A 25,483-nucleotide genomic window follows, 5' to 3' on the forward strand; every position below is an offset into this window, starting at 1 on the left:
CATCACTTGAATTAAGATTATAATACTTTAATTTTATAGGAGACAATGAGTGCAAAATATCTTAATTGGCATATAAATGTGTGGACACAAACACCCTACAATGATAAAAGTCCACTCACTCCTTTATTTTTAATCCCCCAAAAACCTAAACGGTCTCATTTATCAAGTCATTTTGATTTTCTGAGCAGTATGACATCATACTGCTCAGGCCCCTCCCACGACAGTTGACCTACTGTCCCGTATTAGCATATTTCCACCCTCAGCCAGTTGTACAAAGTCTGTCATTTTCTCCGTGCTCGAGCATCTGTAGCGACAACAATGTCTCGTAAGCAAGGCAGGTGTTTTGTAGTTAGATGTAAGAATATAAGAGTCCTAATTTTCTCCAGAGATCAGAGCCGCTGAGGATGCAGCAGATTAGCTTTTGATTTTGATGGTAATGCGCCACCGAATACACCTAAATTTGTTTATGTCTGCACAAATCAATTTACTCCTGACTACTTTCTGAATGAGGGACAATTCAAGGCAGGTTTTGTTAAGTTAAAATTCAAGGACGAATTGGTACCCATAGTTCATGATCCAGCAGCACGTCCAGGAGTAGTAAGTCTCACACTTTTTATTTTTTATGATTATTTGCGAATAGCGTTTGCTCTTCCACAGAAGAGAGGGGCGGGGTGAGCAGAGCTCATTAGCATGTAAAGAGAAATGCACCGAAACGAGTCGCTGTGAACAGAGATGTTTTTGACAAGGTAAAAAGTGTTTTTCATGACCACTGAGATCATTTTGAGAAGGCCCTAAAGAATCATACCACCTTGTGGAAAATGGGCATCCGATGTCCCCTTTGAAGCACAGCCACCACAAAATCAGACTTACTTTAAGATCATTCTGAGGTTAAATACAGATTTAAAATCATAAGAAATAGTTTAATAGCTATATTGTTTTTGAAATCAAATCTTTGCATAGCTATGACAGGAAACACTGGATCTAACAATCCCTTAGAAAAAAAGTTAATCTTAAAAAGATAAAGCATATACTTAAACCCATTTAGGAAATAAGAGTTATCAAATAAGCATGTTATAAACTTCTGAAACATTGGACTTTCATATTTTAGAGCAGTCACTGCAATTTATTAAAGAAATCAATTAAGACTGTATGTGGGAGTGTGTGTGAAAAAATCAGATGTAACCCCCTTTGTAATCCTTAACATTTTCATAAGTAACTGTAATTTAATTACACATTTTTTCTCAGTAACTGTAACTGATTACAGTTACTTTTATTTTGTAATTCAATTATGTAATTCCGTTACATGTAACTAGTTACTTCCCAGCACTGAGTATGAGGTATGATGTATGCCTGTAACATAAACAATGTTTAAGTTCTATATAAAGCCTTTCTCAGTGTTTGCAAAAAGGGAAAACACGATAACGCTGGATCTACAGTAAATGCACTCATGTAAACAATTGGCTGCCTGTGGAAATTACTGAAAGAAAAATCAGTAACTTTCTGTTGCCTACATGGCCAGTGCAACATTTACATTTTCATATAAAAAAATTATAAAAATATTGCACTAATATGACCAATTTCAGCCAGTAAACAGCATGTGACAATCAAAAACGTAAATCTACCTTGTGTCTTGCTAATAAATAAAGCTGTCATTCAAACACACACCCTCAACTGAGTTATAATAGGCAGTCCATCTCAACATGCTCAAACATTTTCCATTTGAACACAAATTTAACAAAATTACACAGTTCCCAGCAAGACTGCGCTTTTTCATGAAAAAGTTGAATGTTTAAACATTTTAGAAATATCATGGAATGCAAAGCCATGCTTTTAATACAAATGTGCTATTGATGTTTTAACAATCCAACAGTGACATACAACTTTTTATTTATTTCATCTTTGTTCAGGCACTTTGGTATTGTTTATGTATTTGAAAGTACAGTCCTGTGTCTTTAACCTTATGTTGATTTACTTAAAACATTTTTGAATTTTGTTCACTAAATGTCAACTGTCATTCCCAGATCAGGAGAATCTTCAAACTGGATTTTAAAATCCGCTTCTGCTTCTTCAAACACAATCACCTGTTGAATAAAAGAAAAAGATCTTTCAGAACTTGCCTTAATTTGTTAATGGTCAATTTTTGTTGATTTGTTGCCACGGAAACAAATTCCACCACTAAAAGTCCAAACATTTTATTCAAGATTCTAAATAATATTACACTGGTTCAACACACCGATCTATATCTATTATAGATCAGTGGTTCAACATTGATATTTGCAGTAATTCTTCAAGCACATAACCAAAAATATTTATTTGGTGTCAAATAAATTTATATAAAATTGTATATAGCATACATTTATATATGGAAACGAGTATATAAACTGACCTGGTTCATTCCACTGTTGAGGAAGGGTCCTGGTAGAAACAGAGCTTGCTGTGGTCCAGCATCCCAGTACCGTCCGATGTTTTGGCCATTAATAAAGACTACACCCTTACTCCAACCCTGCATGGGGACATAATAAACAGTACAACATTTCTAACCAAATTTTAAAGAATAGTTCACCCTAAAATTTAAATTTGCAGAAAATTTACCCTCAGGCCATTAAAGATGTAGATGAGTTTGTTTCTTCATTGGAACAGATTTGGATAAATTTAGTGTTACATCACTTTCTCACCAATGGATCCTCTGCAGTGAATGGGTGCCGTCAGAATGAGTTAAAACCTCTTAATGATGGATTTGCTTCTTACAAACTTGCAGATTTTCACTTCACAAGGACTGGAGTGGTGTGGATTATTGTGATGTTTTTATCAGCTGTTTGGACTCATACTGACGGCACCCATTCACTACAGAACATCCATTGGTGAGCAAGTGATGTAATGCTAAATTTCTCCAAATCTGTTCAGATGAAGAAACAAACTCATCTACATATTGAATGGTCTGAAGGGGATTTTCATATTTGGGCGAGCTATTACTTTAAGCGATCAAATCTTGTCTTAATTCATTAAACTCACTGGCAGCTTGATGAAAGTGTCGCTGGGATATCCATTCACGAATAACCTTCCCTGGAAAAATCCTGGGAAGCTTGGTTTGTTAGGGACAGACTTCCAAGGTGCCCTGTACAAGCTGAAATAAAAGCATTGATTACTAAGGGTTTTTTTGGATCTTTTCTGGCCTGTCACATAGTAAGATTTTACTCACCTGTCAATAAAGTCAGGAGTCATACCAAGGCTATATATTGTGAAGTCTCTAAGAGGGGTATGATTTAATAAAATGTTCCCAACAATACCTGAAAACAGATTTTGAAAAGGTTGATGTAGTTATAAAATGTTTCAGAGAGACTGTGGCATCTTAAAACACAAAGCATTGATGGTCATACCTTTGCGCTGGTTGTCCATGTCTTTACTGTAATGCACACGGCCACAGTTCTCCACCAGCAGACTCAAAGTGCGTTTCTCCTACGGATAATCAATTCATTTATTTGATCAAAAATACAGTAAAACTAATATTTTGAAATATTATAATTTAAAATAACTATTTTCTATCTGAATATTTTAAAATGTAATTTAATCCTGTGATTAAAGCTGAATTTTCAGCATTATTACTCCAGTCTTCAGTATCACATGATCCTTCAGAAATCATTCTAATATGTTGACTTGCTGCTTAAGTAACAATTCTTATTATTATCATTGTTGAAAACAGCAGTGCTGCTTATTTTTGTGGAAACCATGATTTCTCAGTTTCAGTGAGTTTTCAGGATTCTCTGGCGAAACATTATAAATGTCTTTACTGTCACTTTTGATCAATTTAATGTTTCCTTGCTGGATTAAAGTATTAATTTTCTTTCTTTCAAAGAGAAGTCTTACTGACCCTAAGCATTTGAACTGTAGAGTTGATGTTTTTATAAATTATATTAATAGATATAATTACAAGATCTTACTATAATAAGATAATGTTTTTTAAAACGTTATCAGAACAAAAATAAGATATAAAGATATAAAATCATACCTTTCCATCAGGAACAGCTAATTCTACATTTCTGTGGTGGAAAATGCCAATGAAACTTTGGTTCACAAAAACCTAGGGGGAAAATCCTGATTAAAATGAAATTAGAGCAGATGCATATTCGTACAACAGCACAGCTTGACTGTTTATCAGCACTAACCAGCGCTCTGTCTTGGATGTTGTGTCCTGATTTTAAAGAGCCTCCTCTGATGATGGTGGTCTCATAGAGGGTGTATCCATACGCCTGGCCATTACCGTTATTCACAGGCAGATTCTCCATATTGACCGGGAATTGGGATTTGAAAGGCTTGAAGGTAAAGAAGTTGGATTTTGAGATTCATTTCTCAGAGTAAATATTTATATTTCTCAGGATAAGTCAGGGTCAAGTAGACTTCTTACCTCATGTGTGTAAGGCAGAGCGTCCCACAAGGACAGGTGCTGGAACAATATGGCTGCCTCATATTTTTCTTTCCAGCGGAGACCAGGCATCTCAGGGAGGATTTCACCTGAAGAGCATCACAGAAATCAGCACAGCTCAGGAAAATAATATTAACCGATAATATGTTGTACAGCATCCAAAATTGGGAAAGAATTCAAGATGCATGGCTTGAGGTGCAAAAAGCTGCCATTGTTTGTGGCTAAAATACGAATCCTCTAATATTGCTTTCTCCAGGATAAAAGTTGTCTTATCTGCACCAGGAGAGAAATATGCACAGATCTAGCACCATTTACATGTGAAAACAGTTGAAAACCATTCTAAACAAAAATGTTGATGTGAGAGGACAACAGGGGATGGACTTTTGCATTGGAGGAAGCATTATTATGGACTATGTCCAGGTATTTTGTCCAAAAGCAGTAGTTTAAAGTAAAAAAAGCCTTGATGGATTTGTTTCTTTAAAAAAAACCCACTTTTTCACTTCACAAAATGTTAATTGATGAACTGGAGTGGTGTGGATTACTTACAAGTGATGTAACGCTAAATTTCTCCAAATCAGTTTTGACAAAGAAACAAACTTGGATGGCCTGAGGGTGAGTACATTTTTAGCAAATTTTCATTTTTGGTTGACCTATTACTTAAAGGATGGGATCACGTACTGTTGAAATTGCTGAGAAGATCTCTGAGAAGATGGTACTTTGGTGTGTAATCTGCTGCTTCTGACAGAGGAGCATCATAATCTAAAAGATAGAAAGAGAGAAAGAAAGGCTTGTTATGCATTTTCAAATGCAACATTGTTCTGCTGTTTTTTCAGTCCTACATGAAACACTTGTGCTCTACTTAGCGCCAAACACAGGCCATATTGTGAAGTACAACATCAGTTCACCAGAAATGAAGATCCCTTACCCTCAACCGCATGTTGTTCCAAACCTGACTTCCTTTTTCATGTGAAACATAATTTTTTTTTTTGTCTGTTTATTATAAGCACACGCTCGTCTGCTTCTTTAAATTCTCGAGCTCATTATAGCAGGATGGATTCTGATTGGGATTCATCAGCTGCTATTCTTTAATATTGAGAATGATTTTTAGAACTATATCTTTATGGGAATCTGTATAGTTATCGTCCTTGGTGTGAACGGGCCTTAACACAAACCATAGCTTGTAACCAGAGCTTTGTAAGATGGCTTGGCCAATGCTCCATTCATGAAGCCAAAGTTTGTCCCTCCGTGGAACATGTACAAGTTGATGGACATTCCTCGTCTCAGTATCTCTCTTACCATGGCAACCAAGTCTATATTAGAAAGGAAATTTCACATCAGTGCTTTGGCCCTTTATGTTCATCATGTTAAAAGGCAATTTGTCAAGAGCTTTTTAAATAATTCATATAAATAAAACATCATTTAAATTAATAAAAAAATAAGTATAATATAACTAATGAATAATTATTGTTTAAATTGTTCATTTTAAAATATGATTTATTATTTGTTTTATTAATTTCTATGTGTAATTGTTTTTTTTTAATTGTGTCATATGACATCATCTTACCCTCTGCAGGTAAACTATGGTGTAAACCGCCCCATCCATCAGACCTCCCTGTCCAGAGCTCCATCACCAGCACAGGACTGTTGGGCTTTATGCACGATTAAAGTAATGTTAAACATTTCATATAACACTTTTATTTACAAAACAGACACTAAAATATCTACCTGTACTGTTTCCAGATATTTGATGTCATCATGATTCAATTTCTGTAGATTTAGAGTTCTTAAAGCTGTGATGGAGGAAAGAATATTTGAAAGCAATCATTTGTTATTGTTAATATCTAATCTATAATCTAGCACGTCAGTATTTGTGTGTGTGTAAGAAATTAATACTTTTATTCACCAATGATGCATTATGTTGCTCAAAAGTGAAAAAAGGAAAGAAAAAAGTATCATGATTTCCCCAAAATATTAAGCAGCACAACTGTTTTCAACATTGATAATACAAAATGTTTCTTAAGCAGCAAATCAGCATATCAGATTGATTTCTGAAGGATAATTTAACAATCACCCTCACACACGATGCGTAGAAAAAAAACAACCAAAAAAGGTCAAACTTCAAGCAAAAAAAATAATAAATCCTGCAAGCTATACACACTTTTAAATGTATCAAAATATTTATTAACTAACAATGTTTCGGTCCATGACCTTCATCAGGCATATAAAAACAATTCCAACAATCCAATACATAGAGACATCATTACCAATCAAAATCAATTATTATCCATTATTATTAATCATTATTCATGCGTTTATGGTATTTGTATTTTTCTATGCAAAGAGGCATGTCTAATAATGTATTACATCACTGATTTTGATTGGTCATGTGTTGTTTTAAATTGGATTCTTTTTTTGTTTTGAAGGATCGTTTAAAAATACTGACCCCCAAACTTAGTGTTACAGCAAATCATTTTTGAATTTATAGTTTAATTCTTGTGTTTTGTTTGTACCTCCTTGGACGCCACCATATCTTAGACCCTCATGGTCGTCTGATGTTAGGAGAACTTCCCTGATGCCTCTTTCTTGGAGAGCCTGGAAGAAATTTAATTCAAATTGAGAAAAAGCAAGACATCTGAGTTGGGAATGTTCATTCATACTGTACCTCTTTGATAAATGACATGTAGTTTCCATCTCTTGCATGTGATCCGTATTTGTTCTCCACTTGAACGGCAATGATAGGCCCACCTTTCTTAAACTGACATCATATAAGGCCAACATCAAAGATCACTCAGAGTATGTTTATTAGCACTTATTGTGTTTCAAAAAGAATAATACCTGGAAAGGCACCACTTTGGGAATTAGCTTATCGAAGTACACGTTTACAGCTGCTATGAATCCTGGGTAAGTGGTTCGCAGCATCATCTCTCTATCACGCAAAAGCCAGCTGTAGAGGGAAGTGGTTTGTTTGTGGTCATAGAAGCAGAACAAATTGATCTTTCTGCGTGATGTTACAATTCACATTGATAGTCCAGTGTGGCACATCATTTTGGTTTGATCAAATGCTGCCTTTGCTTGCTGCTTCACAGTTTTTAATCACATTTTCTCTGGAATATGCAGGATACAACTTAAAAGTTATGCTACAGAAGAGCTTTTTATATTTCATTCAATGGCAGAAATCACCTGGGCAGTCCTCCAAGGTCAAGGTCAGAGCCTATGTATGGGCCTGGACGTAAAATTACCCAGAGTCCCACCTCTGCAGCCAAGTGAAGGAAACTTCTGTGAAATGGATGGGCAAAACAAATTAGATGCCTAAAAATTGTCAGATAGAAGTCACGGAATTATAAATAAGTATCAAATGAATAGCTAAAATAAACGAGTTGGAATTTGTAAAGAAACAGTAAATTATTTAGAAATTAATTCTTGCCGTTTGAATAATTAAAAACATTTAACAAAATAAATAAAAATGTAAAATAAATTATATAAATATTGAATGAATATATTACTTAAATAAATACACTCTTAAAAATGAAGGTTCTTTATTGGTATCAATGGTTCCACAAAGAACCTTTACCATCCACGGAACCTTTTTATTCCACAAAAGGTTCTTTAGATTATTAAAATGATCTTCACACTAAGAAAAAAAATGGTTCTTTTAAGAACTGTTCACTGAAAGGTTCTTTGGGGAACCAAAACTGGTTCTTCTATGGCATCGCTGTGAAAACCCACTTTTGGAACCTTTATTTTTAAGAGTGTATGTGAAAGATGGAATTTATCAAAATAAAAAATAATTATTGCCATTTTAATAATTAAAGTATTTCACTAACTAACTAAACCAATCAATCTATACTTGAATGCTGGAATTTGTAAAGAAGCATAGTTATTTTGTTTGTAATTTATTACTGCCATTTTATTGAAAAATAAATATTTAGTTATATTTATAAATAAATATATATTTCAATATTTATAAATAAGTTAAAGAAGCACAGTTAACTACTTAAAAATAGATTATTACGATTTTAATAGTTAAAGTATTTAACAAAAAATACAAAATAAATGCGCGGAAGTTGGAATTTGTAAAGAAGCATAATTAATTATATAATATTTAGAACTGAATTATTGCCTCACTCTGATTTTAAAAGATCTTTGAATTTTGCATTGACATTAGTCTCATTCTCCAGTTGGAGGGTTGTTTTGTTATGGAAGAGCAAGGATCTACGCTAATGATGTATTCCCAGTGCTGTGCAGAGCCCAGATAATGATGCAGACCAGGATGAAACAAGAATGAGAACAAAGTCCCTCCTGACAACAGCAGACTGACAGTATTGTCAGAGGACAGGCAACAGGAGCTCTCAGAGATGTTTGTCTAACTACCGTAAGTGAAAGTCCAACAAGGCATTAAATAGAAGTGAGATCCTTCCAGGATCAAAATATACAGAGCAGATATCACGCTAATGTTCTCACATGTGGGAATTAGGCAAAGGATAGGGAGGATTTCTTACTCTATGTCAAGGCCTCCCTGGAAACGTAGTTCTCCTTTCTCTGGCTGATGGAGAGACCATGGCACATCACTGCAAGACAAACACAGTCTGATTACTGAATGCTTCTCAGTATTATTGACTGTGATTGTCCATTTCAAACCTACACAGTGAGAGTGTTGAGACCACAGGCTTTCATCTTCACCATCCGATCCTTCCAGTAAGCTCTGGGCAAGCGGAAGTAGTGTAAAGAGCCCCCCAGAATACGAAAGGGCTTTCCTGCCAGAGTGAACTGGGAAGAGTTCACCCTCAGACCCATTGATCGATTTATCTTTCCGGTTGGACCTCTGGACACACAACAAGAGAAAATAAAACATTTTCCTCAGGAAATTAACATCAACATTGCAATAGTTAAATCACTGAACAAACAAATAAATAAATACAAGAAAGTTGGAATTTGTTAAGAAGCACAGTTAATTATTTTGAAATTGATTATTGCCATTTTAATAAAGCATTCAAAATTAATGAATAACCGAATAAATAATTTGTCAAGAAGCACAAGAAGTAAAAATAAATAAATGTTTCCTGTAACTAATATTAATATGAATTCATAATTTAATCATTTTAAATAAAATGTAAATAAATTCTCAAAAGAAGCACAGTTAACTACTTAGAAATTGATTATTGCCATTTTAATAATTAAAGTTTAACATAAATAAATAAATACATGAAAGTTGAAATCGTAGACAGTTAAAAACTATTAAAGCATTTAAGGTAAACAAACAAAAATAAATATTTGAAAGTTTAAATTAGTAAAGCACAGTTACTTATTTTGACTTAAACTGACAATTAAAGCATTTAACGTAAATGAATAAATAAATAAATAAACACTTGAAAGAAGAATTATTGCCATTTTAATAATTAAAGCATTCAAAATGAACGAATAATTCGTCAAGAAGCACAATTACAAAGAGAAGTTAAAAACAAATGTTTCCTGTAACTACACTTTTACAATATTGGTAACATTTTATTTTACAGTGTCCTTATTTTACATTTAGGCAAGTAATAAGTAACAGTAAATGATGCTACATCATTAGCCTACATCAACTGCTCGTAAACCTAATACTCACCCCAACCTTATAGAAAGCAGGCTACATGTTGGTAATTAATATTTCTCAGTACTTAAACATACAAATGCACTTTAACAAGGACACATTAAAACACTAAACGATTCAAAAACCCTGCTAATGCTGAGATGAATAGTGAATTACGTATTTATTTTTATGTCTATTCCTTCTGTGCAGCTGCATGCAAAAGATTTCGAAACTAAAAAGATTAAATATTAAAGACTTTTTAACTTGGAAGAAATTGTGCCTTACCTGAAGTGTCGGTATAAAATATAGCACGCGAGACCCAAAAACAGAATAACATATCGCCTCCTATGATTGTTTCTTATACTGAAAACAGCCATGTTTTCCTTATTTAAGAGCTATGAAATATTTCAATAAATAAATAAAGTGCCCAACAGTATCTAGTAAAAGGCAGTGACATTTAAGCAGCAACTTGCTAAGAACAAACAGAAAGCGTCACTTGGGTATCTGCGGTGTAGTTCCTGTCAGTCAGCGGGGTCTAAAAACTACAAATCCCGTCATATATCAGACCGCTCCGCGCATGCGCAGCTGCACTGGCCTGATGCTGTTTTGTTGAGCGCCTGAGAAAAGAGAGTGAAACTTCAAGGCTTCAGGAGAAGTGTAGATTTTAGCCTAAATAGGCACATGAGGTAAGATGTGCTAGATTGATACGTTGACATGTTTTCTTTGATTATAGGGTTCCGATAATATCTGTTAAAGTAGATTTTTGCTGTAGTTAGCTGCTCAGCTAATGATCTACTGGCTAAAGCTGCTGGGTTTGTTGTTTACTAGAGAATTGGTCCATCAAACTGCTTCGTGACAATGTTTTTTTCATAATCGAAATGGTGATTATCTTATTTGGCCTGAAATATCATGCGGTATCTCGGAGATATAGAGTGTTTTTTTCCCCCTAAACCAAGCTTTAGTTCTGATCAAAATATCTTACAAAAAATGATTATTATATATGTGTGACCCTTGATCATGGTCACATGGAGCTCCATTAGGGCACGTTTTCAACGTACATGTCCCTCTAATAAAATTGAAGACACGTTATTCAATTTATTCCTTTCTTTCAGTTCATGAATAATGTTTTTCAGTAACTTAGTGTTGTTGTTTTTGTTTTTTTTCAAAGCTGCTGGATCAAATGGCTTAACACTGAAATTAAAGCATGGAAAAGTTATGAAGCCTCAGATATAAAGAGTTGTCTTTCTCTGGATAGTTTCCAGGCGTGTCCTCCTCCTGTCATGAGATCTTGCCTGGCCCCTGGCTGTCCCTCCTGCAGTTGATGACTCCGCAGCCGGTGTGGAGATGACGGATAGTGTCAGAGCGTTTGTCCGCAATGTTGCGACGGTCAGAACCAAATTTTACATCTAATAAACCTTATGTTTTAATGTCTTACCACTTGAAATAACATCAACATCTGTAAGCTCTTGGTGTGGGATCCTAGTTGGAAACACAAGCTTGCCTTTTAATATTTTTAATGCAAATATTAGAATGATTTCTGAAGGATCATGTGACACTGAAGACAGGAGTAATTATGCTGAAAATTCGGCTTTGCATCACAGGAATAAATAACTTTCTGTATTTAGTCAATTTTTAACATCATTCACACACATAGGCCTCAATCTAAATGGCAATCTTGCTGTTTTATTTTAGGGGATCAAGGACTCCATCCTGGGCATTGGAACGATCTCCAAGCTCGATGCTCGGATTCAGCAGAAGAGGGAGGAGCAGAGGAGGCGCAGAACGAGCGGGGCCCTGGCGATGAGACGGGCTCAGAGCGAGGAACGGAAGCAGGATAGGTATCAATGCCATTCAAATTAATTTATTCAGTTTATTATAATACTATCAGTCCTGATAAAATGCTTCTTTCTTTAACAGTGAACCAAAACTAGCAAGTCGAATTTTTCAATGCTGTGCCTGGAATGGAGGTGTATTTTGGGTATGTTTCTCAGTCTCTTATTGGCCAACTATGCATTGGCTAAACTGTTATATTAAAAAATCCCATTTGTTTTCTCTCACAGCTAAGCCTGTTCCTGTTTTATCGGGTGTTTATCCCATTGCTGCAGTCCCTCACTGCTAGAATCATAGGTATGTGGTGCTTTTAAGGAACTTGCATGTCATATAGTCCCGATATGTCTTTGTATTTATGCTTGTCTTGCTGATCTGGTTTCAGGTGACCCTTCACTGCATGGTAACGTGTGGTCCTGGCTCGAGTTCATCCTGACATCTGTATTCAGTGCTCTCTGGGTTCTGCCTCTCTTTGTGCTTAGCAAGATAGTCAATGCCATTTGGTTCCAGGTGAGACTTTTTTTGTACATATCTTATGAGTGGCTTGCTGGTTTGATAATGAAATCAGCATTCTTATTATTAAGTAGTTTTATTAGAGCAAAAAAAGAAACACCCACACACAATCAGACATTATTTACAGTGATTTTACGATGCTTATTGAGTTAGGTAGGACTTCATAGTGGTAAAATAGTTGAAAACAGTTTTCAAGTCTTTATGCATGAACACTAGTACCGTACAAAAGTTTGGGGTTAAGATTTTTTTATTTTTATGACACACGTCTCTTATGCTCAGCATTTATTTGATCAAAAATACAGTCAAAGCAAAAATCTTATGAAATTTTTATTACGGTTTAAATAACTGTTTTCAGTGTCGCATTATCCTTCAGAAATCATTCTTAAATGTTAATCTGGTGCTCAAGAAACAAGCATACCTTTTCACATACAATTTTTATTCTGTTTTGCTGGGCAGGACATTGCTGATCTGGTGTTTGAAGTGTCTGGACGTAAAGCTCAGCCTTTTCCCAGCGTCAGCAAGATCATTGCAGACATGCTTTTCAATCTTTTGCTCCAGGCCCTCTTCCTCATTCAGGTAGAAGATGGTTGAAATCTCTGCATCTATCCACACAACATATTCATCTCTCTTTTTTTAAAGCATGCTTTTTATGTCTGTTGTTTCTTAGGGATGGATTGTGAGTCTCTTCCCCATTGATTCTATTGGTCAGTTGGTCAGTCTCCTGCACATGTCTCTGCTCTACTCACTTTACTGCTTTGAATATCGCTGGTTTAATCACGGTAAGTGTGTGACTCCTCTGATCAATCAGAGTGATAAACGATCAGAGTATCTACTCTAAACTTTTCCTAATTGACATTGGATCTCTTCTGAAGGGATTGAAATGCACCAAAGGCTGTCAAACATTGAGAGAAACTGGCCATATTACTTTGGCTTCGGTTTGCCCATGGCACTACTGACTGCGTTGCCATCGTCATACATCATAAGGTACAATCAGAGTCCATTTTGACTCACTTTGGTCTGATTGTGATTAAAGAGAATGAAAATGACAATGAAAAATGTCATCTACTTGCTCTCATGTCATTTCAAACCTGTTCCTTCTTCCGCTGAATATATAAGAAATTTAGAAAAATGTCCTTTTACAGTGGAGCAAATAAGTATTTGATACACTGCAGATTTTTCAAGTTTTACAAAGAACGGAGAGATCTGTAATTTTCATTGTAGATACACCTCAACTGTGAGAGAGAGAATATAAGAAAAAAAATCCAGAAAATCACATTGTATGATTTTTGGATAATTAATTTCCATTTTATTGCATGACAAGTATTTGATACAATAGAAAAGTAGAACTTAATATTTGGTACAGAAACCGGTTTACAATTACAGAGGTCAGACATTTCCTGTAGTTCTTGACCAGGTTTGCACACACTGCAGCAGGGATTTTGGCCCACTCCTCCATACAGGTCTTCTCCAGATCTTTCAGGTTTTGGGGCTGTCGCTAGGCATGGAGTTTCAGCTCCCTCCATAGATTTTCTATTGGGTTCAGATCTGGAGACTGGCTAGGCCACTCCAGGACCTTGAAATGCTTCTTACGGAGCCACTCCTTAGTTGCCATTGCTGTGTGTTTGGGGTCATTGTCATGCTGGAAGACCCAGCCACGACCCATCTTCAATGCTCTTACTGAGGGAAGGAGGTTGTTACCCAAAATCTCGCTATACATAGCCCCATCCATCCTCCCCTCAATACGGTGCAGTTGTCCTGTCCCCTTTGCAGAAAAGCACCCCCAAAACATTATGTTTCCACCCCCATGCTTCACGGTTGGGATGGTGTTCTTGGGATTGTACTCATCCTCCTTCCTCCAAACACGGCGAGTGGAGTTTATACCAAAAAGTCCTATTTTGGTCTCATCCGACCACATGACCTTCTCCCATGCCTCGTCTGGATCATCCAGATGGTCTTTGGCAAACTTCAGACGGGCCTGGACATGTGCTGGCTTGAGCAGGGGGACTTTGCGCACGCTGCAGGATTTTAATCCATGACGGTGTAGTGTGTTACTAATGGTAACCGTTGAGACTGTGGTCCCAGCTCTCTTCAGGTCATTGACCAGGTCCTCCCGTGTAGTTCTAGGCTGATCCCTTACCTTTCTCAGGATCATTGATACTCCACGAGGTGAGATCTTGCATGAAGCCCCAGTCCGAGGGAGATTGACAGTCATCTTGAATTTCTTCCATTTTCTAATAATTGCACCAACAGTTGTTGCCTTCTCACCAAGCTGTTTGCCTATTGTCCTGTAGCCCATCCCAGCCTTGTGCAGGTCTACAATTTTGTCCCTAGTGTCCTTAGACAGCTCTTTGGTCTTGCCCATAGTGGAGAGGTTGGAGTCTGATTGATTGAGTGTGTGAACAGGTGTCTTTTATACAGGTAACGAGTTCAAACAGGTGCAATTAATACAGGTAATGAGTGGAGGATAGGAGGGCTTCTTAAAGACAAACTAACAGGTCTGTGAGAGCCAGAATTCTTGCTGGTTGGTTCCAATAAAATGGAAATTAATTATTCAAAAATCATACAATGTGATTTTCTGGATTTTTTTTAATATTCTGTCTCTCACAGTTGAGGTGTACCTACGATGAAAATTACAGATCTCTTCATTCTTTGTAAGTGGGAAAACTTGAAAAATCGGCAGTGTATCGAATACTTATTTGCCCCACTGTATGTCCATAAAAGGGAAATCGATGGGAACCAAAACTGGTTAGTTAACAAAATTCTTCAAAATATCTTCTTTGGTGTTCCACTAAAGAAAGTCAGTTTTGGAGCGACATGAGGGTGAATAAATGTTAACTTTTGATTTTAATCTCAATCTGAGACATTCCTAGTGTTTTCCTAGGCTTATGTTTTATTCCTGCAGCGTTTATTATGTATAATTTCTGTGCGACTACTGAATCTTGTACTCTTTCCTCTAGCGGCTGTTTGTTCTCCATTCTCTTCCCGCTCTTCATCATCAGCGCTAATGAAGCAAAGACCCCAGTCAAACTCTAGTAAGAGTTTTTTTTTATATACTTAACTTACTAAAAATTAGATTTTTATTGCTGATAACGTTGCTGTTTTTTCCAACATTGCAGCCACTTCCAGCTCCGCCTCTTTTCCCTGGTAGTCCTCATCAGTAACAAACTGTTCCACAAGACCGTGCACCTGCAGAGCTCCCTCACGACCTCCACGTCCACAGAGAAGCTGCCCTCGCCTCACGTGTCCCCGACGTGCCAGCGACCTATGCCCCCCCAGTGACCTCTTTCAGGATTCCCAATTCGGTTCGTTTTGAAAGTCAGGTGGATGGAAAAAATTTGCGTTGTCAGTCAATGTTCTTCTGAGGGATGAATGGGACGGGTTAGTAATGTGTTTGGGACTGATCGCCCTGTGCCGATACACAAGGTCATGATTCTGTGTGTGATTTTTGTTGGACTATTTTTGTACCCATTATGTGCCATTTGGGTGATTTGTAGAGACGGCACAAAGACCTCAGCGTGCACATTTTCTGTGAACTGGCTTCCCTCCTCTTTTTGGCCCTGTAGTTTCTATCTTGAGTCGTTTTATCTATTTATGGCCTTCTTTTTAATTTTATGTAATGGCTTTTTCTGCCTTGTGAGGCCCAGACACATGACAGGTTTGTTTCTCTGTTAACACTAAGCTCTATGACATGCTTTAGCTAATGACTTAAGGAATGGATGAGTAGAACAAGTGGTTCGTTTTTCTGCACTCAAATCTGGTCTAGACTGAAAAACAATCAAATTGAAAGGCCTCTTTATGCAAGGGATGTTTCTTGACCTAAAATGTTGTTGTGAGTTGTCTGTCTGCTAGATGTTTTAAACTTCCTTTAGTGATTACACATTATCTTAATGGATTAGTTTGGCTGAAAATCATTTATTCACCCTCATTGTTTCTTTCATCTGTGGAACACAAAAGTAGAGATTTTGCAGAATGTTAATGCCACTCAAGTCCCTATATCCTTATATTTTATGAAAAACAGCAGTGTGGGTTTCTTAGAAACTTCTCCTTTTGTGTTCCATTAGAAGAGAATCATGTTAGGAACGACATTAGGGTGAGTAAATGATCGCAGGTCCCCCCCCCCCCTGAACTGTTCTAGAAGTAGCAATGTAAAACTCAAAAGGGAGCTGCTTTTATTTGGTTTCTTTTATAATGTGTTTTTATTTTGGGAATACCATGTCAACATGATCCAGTGTCATCTGTAATGGTTTGGGGATGATTTCCAACAGTATGCACAAGCTTTATTAATCTGCTGCTGTCAGGTGACACTGCCAGACTGTGAGACACGTGTGAAACTGTTCTTTAAATGATCACGGATCCAGTTTCCAATGAATGCTGGCATGTCAAGTGGATGTCTACTGTGGTGTGTATTCCTGGAGTTCAGTACCTGGAACTTGTTTTGAAACTGAAGCACATCATTGTGGGGGTGGGGGGCCGTGGGGGGTTTGTATTTTAAAAAGGGTTGTAATTATCGTCAGGAGTCAATAGTGTTACACCTACAGATGGGAATTTGTGAGTGACATTTTGTAAAAGTATTACGTTATTTCAATAAATTTGGTCCGTGTCCAGTAGTACAGAATTCTCTTATTTTATGTTTACGTTTTACATTTATGCATTTGGCAGATGTTTTTATCCAAAACGGCTTACATTGCATTGAAGATGCATAATTTGGGAAACCCTAGTTGGTATGCATTTTACAAAAATATGTAGTTATATTTTACTGTAAATCATTGATTTTTTTTTAAAAGCAATTTTTATGTATTTTAATATATAGAACCAAATTAGCATATTAGAATGATTTCTGAAGAATGAGTAAGAGCTGCTTGAAATTCAGCTTTGCTATTACAGAAATAAATTACATTTTAAAATGTATTACAACAGAAAACAATTATTTTAAATGGTAATAATATTTCACAATATTACTGTTTTTACTGAATGCATAATCAATTAAATACAGCCTTGGTGAGCATAAGAGATGACTTCCAAAAACATTTAAAAAAAATCTGTTATTCCAAACTCTTGACCCGCAGTGTATATGTGTAGCATTTTTTAAAATGGTGTATAATCTTATTATAATATTATGTATTAGTCACAATACAACTGTCTGCTAAAAGTAAAAACAGACAAACTTTCCCAAATAAACACTGCTTTAGAAGTAGGCCAATAAAAAAACTTCATGCTAATTTTTTTTCTTGATATAAATTATGAACGTGCAAGGGGAATATTAAAATAACGTGTTATGATATTTAATAGTTAAAGTTTTAAAGTTCAGTGCTGCATGGACTCCTAAGTGCTGACTGTCTTTCTCCCTTTAGGACACGTCATATCTGGAGCGCCATGCGGAACTAGTCTTGACACGCTTGAATGACATCTCGAAGACCAATCAGCGAAGGACGTTCTCACAGAATCACGACGCTGAGCCAATTAGCGCCCTCTCTACGTGGATGGGCGGGGCTTGATTCGCAGAGAGGGTTGTGTGTGAGAGTGTGGAAAGGTTGGAGTGAGTGAACCGCCGATGATTAAGACTGGTAATTTAGCTTATTTATCATTTCTAATCTCATTAATTGCAACTATACGGGTCCGCTGTCATTACATTTACACCCGTACGTTAAATAACACATTTACATATAATAAAAAAAGCTTGGGAAGGTGTGAGACGGGTATGATATTAGCTAGCAGCTAAGGAGCTAATCAAGACTTAAATAGTTTATTATCACGAATAGTTTATCAGACGAACACAGAATTTACGTGCATACTGGTAATTTCTGAATTGATTTATCTGCTCGTACATGTGTGGTGAAGTATTAATGAGTATGGTTTTATATAGGAATTGTGCACAAACTGGCTCTTCCAGATTTTATAAAGAGTTGCCACTTTAACAGATGACATAAGATGCAGATTTATGCATTTCTGAAACTGCTTTACCCTCTACAATTCATATTTGACGCGTAATTGATAAACCTCTAAATCAAAAATAAGTTGTAGGGTTGCATAATCATGTTTAGAAGTTTAAATCTGCCAACATTTGCTTACTGCTTGTCCATAGTTTGTTGTTAAAGAAGCCCTATCCTACACTTCTCTAACATTAGATTTTTCCCCCGTAAAGCGTATGTATAGTTTAAGTTGCAGTAACGTGCTGCTGTTGTCTGTTTTGTCAGGTATCAAGAGTTAGTCCTGCGTCCTGTGTGTTAAGATGACCAAGCTGGGCTTCCTGCGTCTGTCCTATGAGAAACAGGACACCCTGCTGAAGCTGCTCATCCTGTCTATGGCAGCCGTCCTGTGTGAGTGGATAAACGTCCCTTCAACTCAGACTCCCTGTATGTCAGCTGTCCTCTAAACCTGTCTGTCTTGTCATTTTCCTCCAGCGTTCTCCACCAGACTGTTCTCTGTGCTTCGCTTCGAGAGTGTCATCCATGAGTTCGATCCGTAAGTGCAGGTTCCGCGTCATTATTGCAGTGCACCAGCATCTGAACACCTGTTTAAATGAGTTTCCTGTTTGTTGTTGGCAGGTATTTCAATTACCGGACCACTCGCTTCTTGACAGAAGAGGGCTTTTACAAATTCCATAACTGGTTTGATGATCGGGCTTGGTATCCACTTGGGAGGATTATAGGAGGCACTATCTATCCTGGTACATCTAATTTCAAAATCTATAGCAATATAAGATTATTTGTGGCCTGACGCTATGTACAAATGTTAGACCTTTTCATCTGACGGTTGATAAAACTGGCAGAGATCTATGGTCTATAAACCATATGTAAGGACTCTTTGACTAGTAACCTTATAGCAATAGGCTAAAACAACTTTTAACAGTGTAGCAACCACATGTTGTTTCTTTTTTCCTTACAGGGTTGATGATCACATCTGCGGCTCTGTATCATGTGCTGCACTTCTTCCACATCACCATCGACATCCGCAATGTGTGTGTGTTCCTCGCCCCTCTCTTCTCCTCCTTCACTGCTATCGTCACCTACCACTTCACCAAAGAGCTCAAGGTGAGATGAACCTCAGCACTCGTCCATCACACACACCTGCTCATTATTTGTCTTGCTAACTTTCCTAACTGAAGTAACATTGTATGTTGCAGGATGCGGGCGCAGGGCTTCTGGCTGCCGCCATGATCGCAGTCGTCCCTGGATACATCTCCCGTTCTGTGGCAGGCTCTTATGACAACGAAGGTATAATCCTGTCTCAGAAATGTGTTCAATTTCTCAAATTGATCGATATGATAAGGGTTTATTGAAATGGTTTTGATGCTTTTAAAAAGGCCTCATTAGGAAATGTTTTAGAATTTCTGTCAAATATCAAATAGTTTTTTCTTTTTTCTTTTATTAAAATAAAATACTTTTAATTCAGCAAGGAATGTGAATTGCTCAAAAGGGAGTTTCAATTAAGCAAAGAATTTTGTAAAAATGATCTCAAATTTTCTTCACAATAATATTAATTTTCAACATTGATAATAGTACGAAAATTTCTTAAGTTATAAAATTGTAAAATAATACTAATATTTTCACAATAAACGAAGCCTAGGTGATTATAAGAGAATTCTTTCAAAACAAACAAACAAAAAAATCTTACTTGCCCAAAACTTTTGAATGATAATGTGTTTATAATATAGTTTGTTCCTTCTATGTCATTGTGTTTTCAATATACTGAAAAATTTAAATGATTAATATATATTTAAAATTTACATTGATTTTATATATGTATATATTTAAAATATATATATTTTTTTTGTGATGTAAAGGAATTGCCATTTTCTGCATGCTGTTGACGTACTACATGTGGATCAAAGCAGTGAAAACAGGCTCCATTTATTGGTCGTCCATGTGTGCGCTGGCATATTTTTACATGGTGAGCTACATTTGAGATACATTGTCACAGCAAATCAATAAATTGTTATTTAAATACACAAAATACATTGTTTTAATAACACAATAACTTTGCGTGTTGGCATCAGGTGTCCTCCTGGGGTGGTTACGTGTTTCTGATTAACCTCATTCCCCTGCACGTGCTGGTGTTGATGCTCACCGGCCGTTTCTCTCATCGCATCTATGTGGCGTACTGCACAGTCTACTGCCTGGGCACCGTTCTCTCTATGCAGATCTCTTTTGTTGGATTCCAGGTAAGGAGTTGAACATCAGTTACCAAACAAGAGTTTCCAAACAGATGAATAATCTCTCTCTTTCTTTCTGTTTTTGTAGCCCGTCCAGTCCTCTGAACACATGGCTGCATTCGGGGTGTTTGGACTGTGTCAGATTCACGCCTTTGTCGATTACCTCCGGAGCAAACTGAACGCGCAGCAGTTTGAAGTGTTGTTCAAGAGTGTCATTTCGCTGGTCGGTATCATGCTGCTCTCTGTAGGCGGAGTGCTCATGCTGACAGGTGAGAGGAGACACTCCCATTCAAATATATATATAAAAAAAAAAATATATATATATATTGTTTTTTTTTTATGTTATAATTATCATTTTCTTTGTATTTTATTAAGTATTTATTTCTGGTCATTTAAATATAATTTTTTATTATTTCTAAATAGTTTTTTGTACTGGCATATGTTAGGGAAAATCTCACCTTGGACTGGCCGTTTTTACTCTCTGCTGGATCCATCATACGCCAAGAACAACATCCCCATCATCGCCTCTGTGTCTGAGCACCAGCCCACCACCTGGTCCTCCTACTACTTTGACCTGCAGCTTCTGGTCTTCATGTTTCCAGGTACAGCGCCTTAGTTCCTGTGGCTGCCTTTTGTCTTTAAACCATCAGACCAGTTTTGTTATTGTTAACTAAAATTATGGAGTCTTTTCACTTTTCTTGGGTTCTCAGAAGCGGAAGTCGTCATAGTTGTATAGATTTCTGAAGTGGTGAAAGGAAACTAAAAATATTTTTGTGTTCTCATTGACCCTAATAGCAAAATAAAAAGCATTTCTATGACTTTCTAAAAGAGGACAAAATAACGAGAGATCGATTACATGTCAAATTTGCCATTACTCCCTCAGCTGCTGTGCTAGAAACACTTATGCAGCAACAGTTTTATTTATTTGATGTTATAAATGTACAAAATTTGAAATTATAAAATGAAAATAGAAAAAATCTTTGCTAGATTTACAATGTTAATAACTGTGGAAACGCATCACAGTCTGTGAAAAGGGTCCATTAAATAGTTTTTGTTAATTGAAATAAAGCAAATATAAAATAAAAATTTTAGATAAACTTAAATGAAAATTAGAAATAACATATTGTCTTCTAACTGAAATACAATAAATTTACATTGAAGTACTAAAATGACTAAAACTGAAATAAAAATAAATTAAAGCTTGAAAGAAAAACTTATTAAAATGACGAAAGCTTAATCTTAATGAAAAATCTAAATATTAATGAAGACTATTATAGTATATAAAAATGCTAAAATTACAGTGGATCATACGTATTAAATCTGTCATATCTTGTTTCTTCAGTTGGTCTTTATTACTGCTTCAACAACCTCTCCGATGCCACGATTTTCATCATCATGTATGGCGTCACCAGCATGTACTTCTCAGCTGTGATGGTAAAACACGTTTACTTTAATATTTGAAGTCAGCTTGTTGGCATTTCTTTTAACAAAGGAATCTCTGACCCTTGTTTTATCTGTTCTGCTCAGGTGCGTCTCATGTTGGTCCTGGCTCCTGTTATGTGCATCCTGTCTGGCATCGGCGTTTCTCAGGTCCTCACCACCTACATGAAGAACCTGGATGTTAGCAGACCGGACAAGAAGTCCAAAAAGCAGCAAGACTCCACTTACCCAATCAAAAATGAGGTACCATCAATGCTCTTCATGTTTCTTAGTTTTCCTTAAATCATTGGTTCACTCAGTGATGCTGGACTCTGATTGGTCGGTAGGTGGCGAGTGGGATGATTCTGGTTATGGCGTTCTTCCTCATCACATACACCTTCCATTCCACCTGGGTGACCAGCGAGGCGTACTCTTCCCCGTCCATCGTGCTCTCCGCCCGCGGTGGTGACGGCAGCCGCATTATCTTCGATGACTTCAGAGAGGCGTATTACTGGCTCAGACACAACACACCAGAGGTCAGTGAGATCTGTCATGATGCTGAACTTCCTGCTTCTTTTGATTCCAAGCGGTTTTGCTCGTCTCACATTACTTTTGTGTGTGTACAGGATGCTAAAGTCATGTCGTGGTGGGATTATGGGTATCAAATAACAGCGATGGCCAATCGAACGATTCTGGTTGACAACAACACTTGGAATAACACTCACATCTCCAGAGTTGGTCAGGTGAGGATGTAGATTTATATAGTTTAAACTACAAAAATATTGTTTTGCTGTTAACAGTTTTTATACTTCGGAGATTTCTAAAAATGTTTTTCTTCTTCGCAGGCTATGGCCTCCACTGAGGAGAAAGCCTATGAGATTATGCGAGAACTGGATGTTAGTTACGTCCTGGTGATCTTTGGTGGACTGACGGGATATTCATCTGATGGTATGGGCTCAGATGCATTTTGACCCACAGAAGCGACTTTGTGGTTCTTAATGTTTGAATTGTAGTATCTGGATTGGATGGAACCTAAATAATATGTAAAAATGAATACGTTTGTGTATTTGTTTTAGACATTAATAAGTTCCTGTGGATGGTCCGTATCGGGGGCAGCACGGACACAGGGAGGCACATAAAGGAACACGACTACTACACACCCACCGGAGAGTTCCGTGTGGACCGCGAGGGGTCCCCCGTCCTGCTCAACTGTCTCATGTACAAGATGTGCTACTATCGCTTCGGCCAGGTTTACACCGAAGCCAGTACGTATCTCCTTTGTGTTTTCTTTCCTTTTTTTTTTTTTTCTTTTTTTTACTAACTATTTACCATACTTGTTTCTCCAATTAATGTAGTTACGCCCACTTTAAAATCTTCTCTTCATTCATTTCTTGTGATTGAATATTATTTTATTATTTGCTTGATTAATATTATTTTAATGAATATTACTTTTTAATTTTCTAATTAAGAGTAATTTTAGTACACACACACACTATATATATATATATATGTGTATATGTATGTTTTTTTTTCAGTTTTGATTGTAATTGTAGTTTTTCTTTATTTCTATTTAGCTTTAAATTGTTTTTATTTTATTTTTTATTTTATTTATTTTTTATTAATTATAGCATTTCAACTTATTTTCAGTTATTTGCCAAGGCAACATATGTATATATACATGTCTGTGTGTATTTTTTTTTTTTTTCAGCTTTATTTCAATTAGTGTTTCAGATATTTTTAACAGTTTTAGGGATGACACCAAATAATTTAATTATTTGAATAAATATGTATTAGAATTATTTTATTGAATATTATTTTAGCTATTTTGTTATTTTAGTATTATTTATATACTGTTGAAGAATTTATTAATATTTTTAAATAGCTTTTATTTGTATATTTTCGTTTTTATTTTATTTTAGTTTAAATTAATTTAAGTTTTGGTCATTATTTTATTTAATTTTTTTTCAGTTTAGCCTTTAAAAAATATATTTTTGTGATTTTAGTACTTTCTTTTCAGTTAGTTTCCAAGGCAAAAAATTCTGATTTTCTTTGTTGTTGTTTTTAATCTAAAATTTAGATTTGTATTCATTTCAGATATTTCAATTAATGAAACCAAAAGTTTTTAAAAGTTCAGTTTTAATTTTATTTTTAGTTAACAACAACAACAACAACAACACTATGAATTTGTATTATTTTATTGAATATAATTTTACTATTAAATTTTATTGAATTTTTTTCTTTTCATAACTGACATTATGGAAGTAAAATGAGTTGCAAATGCTGTTTTATGTTGAGTTTTAGTTTAGGGTTAGAACAAAAAAGTCTAAGAAGTTAGTGATGACTAGAATTAAACTCTACATTTACTTTTCTTTCCAGAGCGTCCTCCTGGTTATGACAGAGTTCGTAACGCTGAGATTGGCAACAAGGACTTTGAGCTGGATGTGCTGGAGGAAGCGTATACTACAGAGCACTGGCTCGTCAGGATATACAAGGTACATCTGAACTCACCTGTGCATCTTTAACCGTTACTGTCCCTCTAAACCATCTGAACTTCCACTGATGATCTTCTGCTTTACCTCCACAGGTCAAAGACCTTGACAACCGTGGCCTCTCAAGAACGTAAAACCCAGAACTCAAAATCCCACCCCCTTCTCCGGAACACACAGCACTGAACGTCTGCGGCCCCTATACCATGATCAGAGGAGAAAGCGTGAAGATTTTTATACTTTTGTTGTTATTGCTGAAAGAGATTTTCCTTTCGTACCTTTTTTTTTCTTGGTTTGTTTTTTACATTTGATTGTCAAATGTGATGTTTACTGGGGGCAGAAGGTGTCAGATTATCACCTGAAAAGATGAGATAAATGTTCATAAGTCATTTCTGCAATCAACTGGCCAGATAACTGTTTGATTTGTCTTTCAATGGGTGAATAAAGGAGTGACTGGGATTCAATTGATCGGTCTTTCTTTTTAACCATTAAAATCACATGCACTCCGAAGTTTGGAGTCCAGACCAGACCCACTAAAATATAGACCTTGGTTCAACACTTGTTAGTCCAAAAACCAAGCTGCCCATTTTAATAAATTGAAATAGAACCGATTTTTCCATAATTTAAAATAAATAATTGTGTTCTTGACACTCAGCAGTGTCAACAGACGATCAGAATTGAGATGTTTTATGTTTTTTCGATATTTTTTTCGTCCATGATTGAAATTCATCTTACGCTGAATTTGAGGAGCGTCTCGCTGCAGTCCACAAGATTCAGGGGGCGTGGATCTCCTCCCACCTAAACCTACCACCTAGATGTGGATCCAACCACGCCCCCTGAATCTTGTGGACTGCAGGAAGCCCCACTTGCTGAATTTCGTCCAGTTAATGTAACAGCTGGTCAAAATGAAAATACAAGTGAAAGTTAGTACATTTTTGCTTACATGCCCCCTATTGGACACTAAATGAAACTACAGCTGTGGGCTGGTGCTGGTGTGGCGTCATTGTGAGCATGCGCACTGGGTCAAATGAGTGTAGTGTACGCTCCGCAGTGAGCGGCGTGCATAGATATATATACAGTATATATATATCTATGAG

At 36.3% G+C, this 25,483-nt stretch overlaps 3 protein-coding genes across 3 annotated transcripts; 2 read left to right on the plus strand and 1 right to left on the minus strand.

Moving 5' to 3' along the window:
• Positions 1-1,106: 1,106 nt before the first annotated feature.
• LOC306863996 (beta-galactosidase-1-like protein 2) lies at positions 1,107-10,525 on the minus strand. The gene is made up of 19 exons (XM_079407641.1): positions 10,275-10,525; positions 9,063-9,242; positions 8,920-8,988; positions 7,601-7,696; positions 7,256-7,364; positions 7,083-7,175; positions 6,931-7,012; positions 6,146-6,210; positions 5,985-6,069; positions 5,593-5,730; positions 5,099-5,179; positions 4,403-4,509; positions 4,164-4,310; positions 4,007-4,078; positions 3,378-3,456; positions 3,200-3,287; positions 3,013-3,124; positions 2,387-2,503; positions 1,107-2,081 (listed from the first exon to the last, which is right to left on the minus strand). Exons 1-19 carry the CDS (start codon positions 10,364-10,366, stop codon positions 1,998-2,000), a joined length of 1,896 nt encoding a protein of 631 aa, XP_079263767.1. The 5' UTR covers positions 10,367-10,525; the 3' UTR covers positions 1,107-1,997.
• A 51-nt stretch (positions 10,526-10,576) lies between these two features.
• On the plus strand, positions 10,577-16,282 carry LOC306864066 (etoposide-induced protein 2.4 homolog). The gene is made up of 11 exons (XM_079407768.1): positions 10,577-10,675; positions 11,245-11,375; positions 11,682-11,827; positions 11,907-11,967; positions 12,050-12,116; positions 12,202-12,326; positions 12,786-12,905; positions 12,997-13,108; positions 13,202-13,313; positions 15,287-15,361; positions 15,446-16,282. Exons 2-11 carry the CDS (start codon positions 11,334-11,336, stop codon positions 15,606-15,608), a joined length of 1,023 nt encoding a protein of 340 aa, XP_079263894.1. The 5' UTR covers positions 10,577-10,675; positions 11,245-11,333; the 3' UTR covers positions 15,609-16,282.
• Positions 16,283-17,702: 1,420 nt separating this feature from the next.
• On the plus strand, positions 17,703-24,850 carry LOC306864454 (dolichyl-diphosphooligosaccharide--protein glycosyltransferase subunit STT3A-like). Its single transcript, XM_079408474.1, has 18 exons — positions 17,703-17,893; positions 18,524-18,646; positions 18,731-18,791; positions 18,875-18,996; positions 19,215-19,360; positions 19,453-19,543; positions 20,113-20,219; positions 20,326-20,490; positions 20,570-20,750; positions 20,928-21,083; positions 21,824-21,915; positions 22,009-22,164; positions 22,248-22,436; positions 22,527-22,643; positions 22,746-22,848; positions 22,977-23,165; positions 24,277-24,392; positions 24,485-24,850. Exons 2-18 carry the CDS (start codon positions 18,559-18,561, stop codon positions 24,521-24,523), a joined length of 2,118 nt encoding a protein of 705 aa, XP_079264600.1. The 5' UTR covers positions 17,703-17,893; positions 18,524-18,558; the 3' UTR covers positions 24,524-24,850.
• Positions 24,851-25,483: the final 633 nt, after the last annotated feature.

The sequence above is a fragment of the Barbus barbus genome (genome assembly GCF_936440315.1).
Source record: "Barbus barbus genome assembly, chromosome: 45".
In the NCBI taxonomy this organism is placed as follows: domain Eukaryota; kingdom Metazoa; phylum Chordata; class Actinopteri; order Cypriniformes; family Cyprinidae; genus Barbus; species Barbus barbus.